The 12,776-nt window shown below is 53.2% G+C and overlaps 5 protein-coding genes across 5 annotated transcripts; 1 reads left to right on the top strand and 4 right to left on the bottom strand.

The window, feature by feature from the left end:
- Positions 1-1,723: 1,723 nt before the first annotated feature.
- Positions 1,724-4,224, bottom strand: GNI_151150 (ankyrin repeat protein; the record flags this gene model as incomplete). Its single annotated transcript, XM_011134476.1, has 4 exons — positions 1,724-2,002; positions 2,847-3,108; positions 3,153-3,262; positions 3,387-4,224. Coding segments are annotated over 4 exons (1,489 nt in total), but the record flags the coding sequence as incomplete, so codon positions are not given.
- Positions 4,225-4,741: 517 nt separating this feature from the next.
- Positions 4,742-5,944, top strand: GNI_151140 (putative U2 snRNP auxiliary factor; the record flags this gene model as incomplete). Its single annotated transcript, XM_011134475.1, has 1 exon — positions 4,742-5,944. The coding sequence occupies one exon, from the start codon at positions 4,742-4,744 to the stop codon at positions 5,942-5,944; it is 1,203 nt and encodes a 400-aa protein (XP_011132777.1).
- Positions 5,945-7,041: 1,097 nt separating this feature from the next.
- Positions 7,042-7,782, bottom strand: GNI_151130 (centrin; the record flags this gene model as incomplete). Its single annotated transcript, XM_011134474.1, has 4 exons — positions 7,042-7,095; positions 7,133-7,285; positions 7,376-7,475; positions 7,514-7,782. The coding sequence occupies 4 exons, from the start codon at positions 7,780-7,782 to the stop codon at positions 7,042-7,044; spliced, it is 576 nt and encodes a 191-aa protein (XP_011132776.1).
- Positions 7,783-8,193: 411 nt separating this feature from the next.
- Positions 8,194-10,392, bottom strand: GNI_151120 (hypothetical protein; the record flags this gene model as incomplete). The annotated part of the gene is made up of 1 exon (XM_011134473.1): positions 8,194-10,392. One exon carries the CDS (start codon positions 10,390-10,392, stop codon positions 8,194-8,196), a length of 2,199 nt encoding a protein of 732 aa, XP_011132775.1.
- A 1,249-nt stretch (positions 10,393-11,641) lies between these two features.
- On the bottom strand, positions 11,642-12,724 carry GNI_151110 (hypothetical protein; the record flags this gene model as incomplete). The annotated part of the gene is made up of 1 exon (XM_011134472.1): positions 11,642-12,724. The coding sequence occupies one exon, from the start codon at positions 12,722-12,724 to the stop codon at positions 11,642-11,644; it is 1,083 nt and encodes a 360-aa protein (XP_011132774.1).
- Positions 12,725-12,776: the final 52 nt, after the last annotated feature.

Below are 12,776 nucleotides of genomic sequence, written 5' to 3'. Positions count from 1 at the left end.
TGCTATCCCAATCGTAATGTGTGCCCAATCGTAATGTGCTATCCCAATCGTAATGTGCTATCCCAATCGTAATGTGCTATCCCAATCGTAATGTGCTATCCCAATCGTAATGTGCTATCCCAATCGTAATGTGTGCTACAGAAGATGTCTGCAGTAGTGTGTTGTACCCTCTTTAAGTTCTTGTTTCTGTTCATCTGTCAGGTCACGAGATTTCCGGTTCTTAGGTCGTCCGACTACGAATGAGTTTTTGTGCATTATGCCTTAATAAAATTTGGTCGTAAATGCCTTGTGCAAAATGCCAAAATAAAAGGAAAAAACTAGCAACACCAGACGTCAGGAACAGCATCAAGAGACCAACCAACACTAACAAACTCGTAGAGAAAAAACAATACGAGTCGGAACAACCGTAATGCTACTCGTAACCTTGTACCCCGGAGCATCCATCCTGAAAATGTTGTATCCGCCGTAACTTATTGACCCTCAAATTGTTGTAGACATCCCAAATGTAAGGCCTGTGGAACTGGACTTCATCTACAATCGAAACTTTGCAGTTCATGGTAAGAATGCGTTATCGAATCAACTCTGTCGTCACTGATGGATGGATGGTGTTCTTTAGTGCTTTCAAAAAAGGTCGCTGCTCGATTTGCGGGAAGAAAATCGTCGATGTTTCTTCAGTAGCCGGTACGTAGTAGCCGGTACGTAGTAGCCGGTACGTAGTAGCCGGTACGTAGTAGCCGGTACGTAGTAGCCGGTACGTAGTAGCCGGTACGTAGTAGCCGGTACGTAGTAGCCGGTACTTAGTAGCCGGTACTTAGTAGCCGGTACTTAGTAGCCGGTACTTACCATGACGGAAGGTAGACAGTGTAGCAGCTTTTTATGTCGCACCACACCTAACTAGTCGTTCGTTTCACAGCCGACCGGGTCATCCGAGGAGGAGAAATCATCCGAGGAGGAGAAATCATCCGACCAGGAGAAATCATCCGACCAGGAGAATACTCCGCTCACGAAGCCAGAGAACAGGGAAGACCGCAACCACGAGGACATGCACCAAGATCAGGCACCAAAGCCACACATGAAACCATTAATTACCCTTCAGCCCCGGCTCCGGTTCGGTGTCGATTGGAGAAAAGGAGGAGAGGTTTCTTGGCGGCTAGTCTGAGCTTGGATTGGAACCTTCGGGCTCTAGACTCAGTGTGTTCTTCCATGTTCGTGGCAGTGGGTCCTGGAGAGGACATTTTGTGGTTGCAAAGGAGACAAAGGTCGTACCAGTCGGAACTCATTTCCTCATCGTCTTGTTCTTCGCCTTCGGAGACCAATTCAGAGGAGCATCCCTCAACTCCGAAATGTGACTGCAACAAGGAGGCGAGATGAGGTGGTAATAACGAGGCGAGATTGAGTGGTAACAAAGACGACATGGTTGAAGGTGGGGTGGTTACATCATAGGCGACGACGAATCGTTTAAATGTTTTGCGTGCCTGCGGCGTGCAAGAAGGGTCTTGAAGAGATTGGAGGGCCATGTTATAGGTTGAAAGACGACGGGCATAATTTTGGCTCAGAACGGCTTCAAGAGAATGTAGTTTAAGTAACTGATGGGCAACATCATAGCGCCCATATTCAAGGGCGATATCAAGCGGTCCTGGACGGATGGGTGACTCGTCTCCGATAGTGTCATTAGGTTGTCGTGTAAGGTCAATAGCTTGACGACGACACATCCGCCAGAAACGAATTATCCTGAGTGCCACACGGTCGTTACGGGTTTGGATGGCTGTGACCAACGGCGTCTCATTATTAGCATCAGCCAGGTCCAAAAAGTCCGAACCTGTGCACAACAAATATTCAACTATCTCCAACTCATTTTCGTGACATGCCAAATGCAATGGAGATTGCATAGCATAGTTCTGAACGTCCACCTCACACCCATACCTCAACATCAACTTCGCACACTCCAACTGACCCCCCTCGGCTGCATAATGTAATGCCGTGTTTCCCGTGTTCTGGTCCACTGCATTCAGGAATGTCGCGTATCGAGACGGTACCAAGCCGTTCTTATTGTACGAATTCGCTATCGCTAAAACACACTCACTTTGTTAGCTAATTAGGCCGGGCTCGGGTAGGGCGGGTAGTGGTGGTGGTAAGGGAGGGCTGGTTACATTCGTTCCAATGTTGTAACGCAGTTTCGTCGGATTCCATTGGGAGGAATTTGAGCGACTGAGCCTCAGCAGTGCTTTGTTTCGACCAGAAACGGTTTTTGGGTTTCGTAATGGTGTTACCTCGCACGAGTTGGATGTCACCCGCTATCGGTGCGGGTGGATGAACATCCGGTCGGCCGTTTCCGCCTGGTGCGTTGGGATGGGAGACCCCATTCGGATGGGAGATGTCGATGCTGCCTTTGCTCGGGTGTCGGGACAGTTTGGCTGGACTGCTTTGGGGAAATACCCCCTCGCAGAGGACGCCGCTGGATGACGTGGGGAGAGACTCGGTACCAACTTCTTCTTGGCAGTGTTTGCTGCAAAGGGGAAAGTTGCGTTGTAGTTCCTTCACATCGATTCCAGCCAGACGCACCGTGAAGGTCCGTAGGAGGTACTCCAAAATCGCGCTCTTACCCGTCTTGGCCGCCTGGATGTGCGGGTAGGACCAGGTCGGGTGCTCCCGCTCCAACAAAACTGGGAACGAGTCCATGATTAGCTCCACCGTCCTGATGTCGTCCTTCGCAATGGCCGCGGCCAACACCTCAGCCGCTAGTGGTCGCGACCTAAATCTCAAATTGTGAATAAACAGGCGAAGCAGTCGCGGCTCCGCCTTGTACGCTAACATGATCGCAGAGTTCTTATATGATCCAGAGAAACAATTCGGATCCGCTCCCCAATCCAATAAGTCGTGGATCAACCTCTCGTTAGGCAATTCAGCTGCGACATGCAACGGCGACTTAAATGCTTTGAACCCAGGGCATCTCAAATTAAACGGATAGCCATACTCAATTAGCATCCTGGTAATTGTTATATTCTTTGTCATTACCGCAGCGTTCATCGGAGTAGGGAGCGTAATATTCAACGGAGTTATGTCCACACCGTGCTCCAATAAATACTTGCATACTTCAACATTCCCTGACTAAAAAAGCCGTGTTTGCGCGTGCACACACGTGTGCTGCTTACCGAAACAGCTCTATATAATGGACTTTTTCCCAAATGATCAACGATATCCACTTCTGCCCCGCATTCAACCAGGGCTTCGACAAAAGCTGGATCTCCGTTGAGCAATGCCACTGAAGCGCAGAATATGAAAACGCCGCGTTAGTTAGCGAGGCATCGAGCGGACGAGTGTACGTATGTCCTGCGGCCAACCATGGAGATGAATATACAAGAGGACAATGAGCTGTGTTAGCTTACAGCTGATGGGGAGGGTCCAGACATTCACTCCCCCTTCCTCGGACGTGCAGGAAGTCACTGGCAAATTCATTATATATTGACCACCGCGCCCACTGACGTATTCAGCAAGCGGGCCGTAGTCGGTCATGAGGCTCTCGGTGTCGGCCGCGTCCTTGAGAGACCTCAAGTCAGAAGGATTCCCTGAGTTTAAAGCCTGGTTTAGTCTCGCGACCAGGTGGCGCGCTCCGATGGACTCCATGTAGGACTTGGATGCTTGTGAGCCGAGGAAAGAGAACCAGGGAGGACCTTTAGAGACGTCCTCTTGCGAGACGGGCGAGGTAGATTCCAGGCGCCGGCTCGCGAGCATTTCTACAACGGCATTGCATGCTTCGAGAGTAATGGAAGAGAAGTCCACGAGCGCGCACTTGAGTTTCGGCCAGAGGTCGGGGGACAAGGCTTGCGCAAAGGGTGCCCCGGTGAATTTCTCGGATCTGACGCAGCGCAGCGAGAGTAGGCGGATGTGCGGCAGGTGCGCGGTAAGTAGCGCGGTGAGGCCTTTGTCGGTGATGAGGTTGCAGAAGTCGAGTTTGACGCCGACGAGTTTTGTTCTGCTGGCAGTGACCTTGGGCGACGGTACGAAGGGTGAGTCCTCCGCGAGCAGGTGGACCAGGTGCGAGTCCTTGATGAGGACGCAGTGGGATAGGTCCAGTACGATTCCGTCTGACCTGGTTTGCGCGTGGATGAGAGTCATGACCTGCCGTACATAGCGTTCCATCAAATCAGAGGGGTCAAAGCCTCGGAATGCCGAGAAGGAGACGAGCCGGGGCTTGTTGGACACAGAAGCTCCTTCGGGCGCCATATCCCCCAAAAGGCTGGGCCCAAAGGGTGGGGTCCAGCCGGGAGACTGGTTCTCCAGACGCCAGCGCAGGTTGTGGAGCTTTTTGCAGACCATGCTAAAGGTCAGCATCATTTGCGCGTCGACGAATCCGTCCAACAGGCCGATCACCGCCATCCAGCGCCGGCAGCCGACTGCGCCGACAGACTCTCGAACCAAATCGGCCGGTGTGATGCGACAGGACTTCGAGCGATCGTCATGCAAGCTTACGTCAGCTACCATGCGCTATAAACAACAGTAAGTAGGGAGTGTTCGGCGTTCTCCACGTACCTTATATTCTCCATACAATTCTACTGAACCCGAATAAAAATACGCGTTGGAAGCGGGTGCCGGCAACAGGAAGCGGGACCTGGAAAGTTGTGTTGGGCCAAGGATGGGCGGGCGTGAATAAAACTGAACGATGTTTCTTTGCACTCAGAACCAACCAGGAGGCTGCCCCCTATACGCACGCCCGCTAACACCAGAATCAGTATTTTAAAAGATGGACGACGACCAAGAGGCCCCGCCGGCCCGGAGCACGTGTGTGTTCGTAGGCAACCTACCGCTGCCTCGCGACATGCCTGGGCCCGAGGAGTTCGAGATTTGGTTTGATAGTGAACTACAGGCCCTGGAAAATGGGGCTGCATCCGGAGGTCCCGGGGGTTGTGGAGATAACAGTGTCGGTTCGGGAGACCCGGGTACTGAGGGGTCCCGGGTGGAGTTGAAGGAGGAGGAGGAGAGTCGGCCTGTGGTGGCTGGGAATAAGTTTGTATTGGGAGTAGAGGGCTGGTCGGCACGAGATGGAGTATGTTTTGTACGATTGAAAGACGTGGAGTTCTTATCGCTGGGGATGCGGATGAATGGTCGTGAGTGTCGGACGACACATTTGGCGGTGTGCCCACCGCAGTGTTTGCCTGACCCGTTGTTTGCTCAGCTGCCGGTGGTGGGTACGCGTTTGCCGCGGTTGCAATCATTGCCTTATTGGAAGAACAACGGGTACTTGATATTCTCTAATGCGCAGCCTAGTATGGAAGAGAAGGAGTTACGTTCATTGTTTGAGGCGTTGGGTGGCCCGTTGGAGACTTTGTATTTATTCAAGAGTGAGGAATTGGATCGGTTGTTAGGTGCCAGTTTAGGTTGTGGTCGTTGTTCGTATTCGAATAGTCTTATTATTGAGTCGGTGATTCAGCGGTTGCGTTCTGCAACATTGACGGTGGCGGTTTTGGTGGATTCGCGTCGGGCGGAGGTGTTAGCGTCATTGGAGAAAAGTAATGCAGGATGCGTCCATACAAGCCTGAGCGAACAACTCATGGGCGACCCATTGACTGCGTTTATGCTTCGTTCGGGTCGGCTTGTGGGGGCCAAAGTGACTCGTATTGTGCAGTTGTACAACTTCATTACTCTCGAAGATATTCTATGCGACACACTCCGGTCCGAGCTTGTGACTGCCGTGAAATTAGAAGCCGAAAAATACGGCAGATTAGAAAGTCTCGTGTGCCCTCTCCCGGATTCGCGACTAGGCCAACTTGGTCCCGACTCCGCTGGAGCTAACGCCAAGATCTTCCTAGAGTACACAGACACCACTGCCGCCCGCCGAGCGCAACTCGAACTCAACGGACGCACCTTCAACGGCAAAGTCGTTTGCGCCGCTTTTTACCCATTGCTGCCCTTCCAGCTCAAAAGATACTACCTATTCAGCCCTTAACCTTAACCTCCCAACCTTAACCTCCCAACCTTAACCTCCCAACCTTAACCTATTCTGCCATCCTCTTGGTGGGGAGGGGGGAAGGGACAGAACGTGAAGAGGGCTGTTCTGTCTCCAAAAACATGGCCCAAAAAAAAGAGGCAAGTGAGTTATTTTTATCTGCATTTGGCAAGCCTACTCAACAAGTGCGAAGCAACCAACGTTGGTTTGACGACAACCATGACGTCGTGGAATACTTACTATCCACCAGGAAGCTCTTTGTGGTAACATCTTGATGGGTTTATGTACCCTTACCGGGATATATTTAATCGGAGCTAAAATAAATTGTTCCTTTCTATCCTTGCTGGACAGTGTTAAGTGGTCCAGTGAGGACGCTAGGACCCGTACAATCCGTCAACTGACTTCTGAGCTACGCAATTTCTTGGGAATCTAGTAATTGATACGAACTCGACGGAGCCAATACCGACAGAAGCTTATTCCATACAGTCTTGATACTCATGCGAGACTCGTCCATCTAAGTTTGACAACCATCATCACCGCCACATATAAGTGAAATCACACGCGCTTGACAGCATGATGAGATATGTTGTCGCCCCAGTCTGATTATTGATGACTGACTGACATGCTTCTGATTTGTTCTATGCATTCAATATGATGGATATCTATATTTGAGATGATGTCCATGAGTCTCAAAAAATATTTAGTCTTTCTACCCTATCTGATATCTAAAAATAACATGGCACAGTCACATTGCCAATCGGCTCAACTAAATAAGAGGTACCATTATTGCACTACGTACAGCATGATGAGATATGTTGTCGCCCCAGTCTGATTATTGATGACTGAATGACATGATTCTGATTTGCCGTATGTATAAGATAGATAGTGCATACTTGACGTAGTAAAAAAAAAATTTTTAGTCTATCCTGCTTGACAAGACATTTCTTATCCTGCAATTGCGTTTGCGCGCGCGCGCGTCAGAGAATCATAAGCGAGCGAACCGACTTTCGAACTGGTCGGGGGGCTTTCTTTATTTAGAGCCCTCCTATCGTTTGGTCTTATCTTACCTTTGGTGCTATCATTAGAGTAAAGATGTGTTAACTGTTCTCTGCAAAATGGTGAGTGCATGACAGTACTCGGTAGAACTCTTCCTAAAACGAAGGTGCATGAACCGTGGTGTATGCCTACCGCGTCGACTAGACCGTCACCGTTCATATCCGCTCGATATATCATCTCCTGCAACTCTTCTGGCGAAATAATCTCGCCCAAGTCTTCCATCAAACCTTTTAATTCGGGGTAACCGATTTTTCCCTTGTCGTCCACGTCTAGAAGACGGAATAACTACAGCACCGAAGATCTGTGGCCTATGGCTACGGGCCTATGGCTATGGGCCTGTGGCCACGGGCCTGTGGCCACGGGCGGAGAACTTACTTTGAAGGCGTCCTGTTTGCTGATCGTTTTGCCGGATGACAGATTAAACGAACCTGCAGCGAAGACGTCCGCAAATTCTTCAAACGTTATTTGCTTGTCGCTGCCAGGAGCAATTGAGAAGAAAGCAATGTGGCTCACCCCAGTTTGTCCAACGCCACCACGCTGTGGTAATATTGGCGTGGGTCTCCCGCATGCTCAGGGTGCTTCTGTGCAGCGGAGAGCAAAGTGTTCTTCAGAAGGGACGCGGAAACGAGGCCTGTGCCGGCATCGTCGAAGAGGCAGAATACAGACCTGAGCTGGCGTTGCTCGGAACTCATCTGATTTTTAATGCTTTCAATTCCTGCCTGGCACGCACGCCTGAACCAAGCGGTGACGAAGGAGGTTTTCTCGTGGATCACAGAGCCCATGAGCCTATCAGGGCTAGGGCCTATGAGGGCTGGAGCCTATGAGGGCTGGGGCCTATGAGGGTTGGAGCCCACGCGGGAGGTTGTTAACCACTTTGATAGTCAGCGACGGCGTGCAGCATTCGGGTAGAGCAGAGGAGGCATGCAGCCCGTGGAGTCCGGCCGTGAGGGCACACGGCGGCGGGTGCCTGGTGGAGGAACCGCCTCACGTTTGGAGGCGGCATGCACGCGGGGTGGCAAAGCCAAAACTTGCTCAAAAGGTTGGTTTGAAAGATGGGTTCAAACACATAGTGTGACGCGCTCGGAAACCGGCCGGCTTGGAAACCGGCCCGGCTCGGAAACCGGCGCGGTTCGGAAACCGGCCCGGCTTGGTTTCGAGACTGGCCCGAGCGACGGAGAACTGAGGGGACCCGTTCAGTCAATTGGTAGGCTGGGGCTCCAGGCTTCGTGGAGTGGTTTGAGTCGATGGGGGTTGGAGTTAGTGCGGCTGTCGCTGCTGAGTAGTTTGGAGCCGCGAGGCAAAAGGGCATGGAGGGGCGGTTGTGCACGGACGGCGCTGACGCTTTGAAGGCGCTGGAATGTTTTGGCAGGTCGCGCTTCTTTGGTGAATGCGTTGGCATCGGCTCGCGCGCGTCGACGTAAGAACGCGGGATCGCCGAGGAGCGCCGGTACAAACGCGTTTGGAGGTGGTGGTGGGCGTAGGCACTCCAGGTCTGCATCAGCCGGCAAAGCTCGGATAGCCCAGACATTATGCGCGGTGCAATCTTGCGGAGATGACAAAAGTGATAAACAATAAATCTCAGCTCCCAACTCCGTCTGTGACGGCCGCCGAAACATTAACTCCAAACTCGGAATGCGGACGAAACAACTGTCGAACACCGCCTCCTCCCTCGCGACCGTCGCCGCCAGATCCGGCTGCATCGTCGCCCCCGGTCGCGCAAAATGCAACTTGAACGCAGGCCTCGACGCCGCAGGCCGCGACGCCGCAGGCCGCGACGCACCCCCCGGCTGCAACGGGGCCGACTGCATCGAGCCATGTCGCTGTTTGGAAGAAGGCTCCGGCTTCGATGAAGACTGCGGCTTGGAAGAACAGGTCGACTGCAATTTGGACGGAGGCCAGGGGGGCATCTTGACCTTGGCGTCGCGTTTCCTGACGTCTGCAGGCTTTATGTCGGTCGTGTCGACGTACCACCAGCTCTGGATGGTTGCGAATACTTGTTCGGGTTCTTCGATGAGTTCGGGGCGCAACCACTCGGACAGTTCAAGAGCGCCGAGCGCCTGGAGGACCTTGAAGCCCATGCGTTGCTGTGCATTCGGGCGGAGTTCGGGGACGACGACCTGTGGCACCATGTCTTCGGAGCTGCTGGACTCGCTCCAGTCTTCACTCCACGCCGACCGGCCGGCGTCCCAGGTCAGGTCCGAGGCGAGATGGCTCATGCAGGGGTGGCTGGAGAAGGCTTTGGCGTAGGGTGTGCGACCTGGCCAGGCCAGTCCCATTTTCTGGCGGAATCTCTGACCGAATCTCTGACCCAGTCGTTGACCCAGTCGTTGACCCAATCCCGTCGCAGTCGCAGAGTCCGTATCTCGCATGGCCGTCTCCATCCCCACAAGCACGCCGTCTGGTCCTTGATCGGTCGTCATCAAACGCGAAACCAGCAGCTGCCACAGCTTCTCCGCCACCTGTTGGTCACAATGACGACTCAAACTCAGAACACTCGGTCGGCGACCACGCACGTCTCGCAGCGCCAGCCGCACCTGACAGAGCTGGTTGAGATTGAGGTGCGAGAGGTTCATCTGCAATGTGTGCAACGTCGCATCCCCCAACCCCGCCACGTGCGCGGCCAACTGCGCACTCCGACCATTCGCCGTCTTCATGAAGCTGTTGCCGGGCTTCAAAAACGTGGAACTCAACCGACCCGACTTCCGTAAAGAACCTCCGCGCTCGCCCGCCCCCATTGCTTTTGTTCCTACAGAGTTTGTTGCGACAGAGTTTGTTCCGACACTCCAGAATGGCAGCAGATTCCGCCACACGTGGTCGTCTTCGATCCTGCGTTGCTCGAGTGTGTCCAGCTGCAAGGAAAGTGCGCGCGCCTGCAAAAGGGAAGCCAATAACTTCACACCGGCCAACTGCAACTGCGCCTCCGTCTTCCGCAGCCTCTCTACGATCACCGGCCATGGCTTCCGCAACCTGCACGTCCGGTGTAGCGCACGCGCCACTTCTTCGTCCGAATAGGGACATCGCACACGCGTGTGCGACACCGTCGGCGGGGCCAACGTCGGCGGTGCTCGCGGCCTGAAACAGTTGCAGACCGCGGCTGCAGCAGCGCGAGCCGAGTCTTCGCCCGTCGCCGACGCTCGGCGCATCGTCGCTGCCCTCCGCGCCGTCGCCTGTCGCCATTGCGCCAACTCCGGCGCCACCTCCACCGGAAAATAATTCTCACCAATGTATCTAGACTGCCAACCAGATCCTGCTTGCTCACGCCGAAATGCATTCCGCACGCGCCGGGGCGACTGGAAACGCAGGTCCAGCCGACATGGCCGCAACACGTCCGGGTCAGTCTTCGCCATCAATCGCGCCGCATATGCCTGTCTCCTGGCTAAGTGTACAGCCATAGGGTTTGCGTTCTGCATCTAGTTACTTGTGTGTGTGCCACAGACTTGTGTGTCACAGATGTCAGGGGTGTGTGCCACAGATGTGTGGGCTTACACTGGTCGCAGCACTTTGGCGCGAAGATTTGCGCGAACTGGGCGACCCCGCCTCATCTATGAAGAACCCAGCCTTTTTCGGCGCTAAACTATATATAGTGGTCCGAGGCGGGGTGGTCTGCGTGGGACTGGTCCTGGGGGTTCTGCTCTGGGAGGGACTGGTCCGGGAGGGACTGTTTCTCATAAAAGCCGCCGGTGATGGGATGTTCGTAGGCACGGGGGCCGGGGTATGGTAGACCGGAGACCGTTTCTGTAGCGAAGCATCTTCATTGCTCGACGTCGCCTTCCGCCGCGTGCAGGAGGGCTCCTCTGTGCTGCAGGAAGAGCCCGTCGGCGCCGACGTAATCGGCCGTAGCGGCTTCGACCACTCCTCCAGATTCAAAGAGGGGGGATCTGTAGACGAGGACGAGGACGAAGACTTCCTTTCCGTACGGCCTCTCATCGGCCCATATTTTTACCCATAGAAAACCACTTCCACCCACCTGCCTATCCACCCACCTCCGGCCACACTCCTCTGCCATGTCTCCTGCAAATACCCCTCTCAGTCCTGCTATATGACCAAGCATGGTTCGTGTGCTAAGGTAATCTATTTTTCAAGACACCAAACAGGGACAGCAAACAGGGACAAGACAAACAGAGACCACAAAACAGAGACAATCACTTTGACCCCAACCAATCTGCCTACGCTTGCCCCATCCCATCACCCACCAACACGTCAAGTTAGGACAAGATAGTTCGGAAAAAATATCTGGACCACTCACACTCGTCTCTAAGCTCCGTCGTCCTGGTACCTGATTGTCTTGGAACACACGGCGGTGGTTCAACACACGGCGGTGGTTCAACGGACTTGAGAAAAAGCTTTCGGACGGACGCAGCCGGAGTGAGTTATCGGGGCACCCCATGGTACACATGTAACGCCAATAGGCGAGAGAGCACCGGCTAAGAATTGTCGCGAGCATCATTACTCGGAGCATCATTACTCGGAGCATCATTACTCGGAGCATCATTGAGCCAGTAATATGTGCATCTATACCGTTGGTTTTCCGCGCATGGGTAATTCGTGTCATCAATGCATGAACTGAGTTGTGTCATCACCCTGCTTGAACAACTAAACAGAAATTGTGGACTGCCGACGTAAAGGTAGTTGCTTAGGTGTTTAGTCGTGTTCAGCGTCCTTACTCTCTTTGATACAAGTACCGTGCTCAAAGCTTCCCGCCGCATCTTCGGTAGCCGTGACCTCGGCATGCTCCCGATTCCGGTGCTCGACCGACTCCCTCCTGCCTTCGTCTGAATCTCGGCTGTCATTCCGCACCATTTTGGCTCTGCTATTAACACGCGCGCCTTGTTTGTCGGATGCCCTACGGCTCTCTGGGGGACCTTTACGGTTGTCGTCATCGCTACGGTGATACCGCTCCTTGTACTCTCGATCCTTATACTCTCGATCCTTGTACTCTCGATCCTTGTACTCTCGATCCTTATACTCTCGATCCTTATACTCTCGATCCTTATACCCTCGATCCTTATACTCTCGATCCTTGGAATCGCGATCCTTGGAATCGCGATCCTTGGAATCGCGATCCTTGGAATCGCGATCCCTATTGTCGTAATCGTCCAATCGACGTTCGTAGCTGCGCTTATAGTATCCTTTATCAAACTCCCTACGGTCCCAACTGCGGCCGTGATGTTCTCTGCGATAGTCTTTCCGATGATCATAGTCTCTCCGATCGTCATAGTCTCTTCGGTCCTCGTAGTCTCTTCGGTCGTCATAATCTCTTCGCCCATATTGGTCTTTCCGTCTGTAGTGGTCTCGTCGTCTATAGTAATCGTCGTCGTCACGATCGTCGCCCGGCCGATGGTGGTAAGGAGCAGCTCGATTGTCATCCCAACGACGTTCCCGCCATCGACGACTGTGAGCCTTCAAGTACTCTGGATCGAAATATCGGAGTTCCTCACGGTTACGTATTTCCTCATCCAACTCCTCCTCATCGTTCAGACTCTCACCCGACTGCTTCTTTTGCATCCACTTCTCAAACCGAGCTCGAGCTTGCTCCACCTTTTTATTGATCGACAACTGCTTCACCGACTGGTAAGCAATGGGTACTGGTGGCAAACTAGGAAGGTCAACACCAAACTGGATGTTAGGGTCGTGGACTCGAACAACTGATTCCGAACTCTCAATTCTGCAACCAGACAAAAATTTGAGATACAACCATGAAGGGGAAAATCCACCGGTAACCATGAAGGGGAAAATTCACCGGTAACCCTTAAGGGGGGGGAGGGGGAGGGGGAGG

Source organism: Gregarina niphandrodes (assembly GCF_000223845.1).
Source record: "Gregarina niphandrodes unplaced genomic scaffold scaffold00042, whole genome shotgun sequence".
Lineage (NCBI taxonomy): Eukaryota > Apicomplexa > Conoidasida > Eugregarinorida > Gregarinidae > Gregarina > Gregarina niphandrodes.
This window is presented reverse-complemented; position numbering and strand designations above follow the sequence as displayed.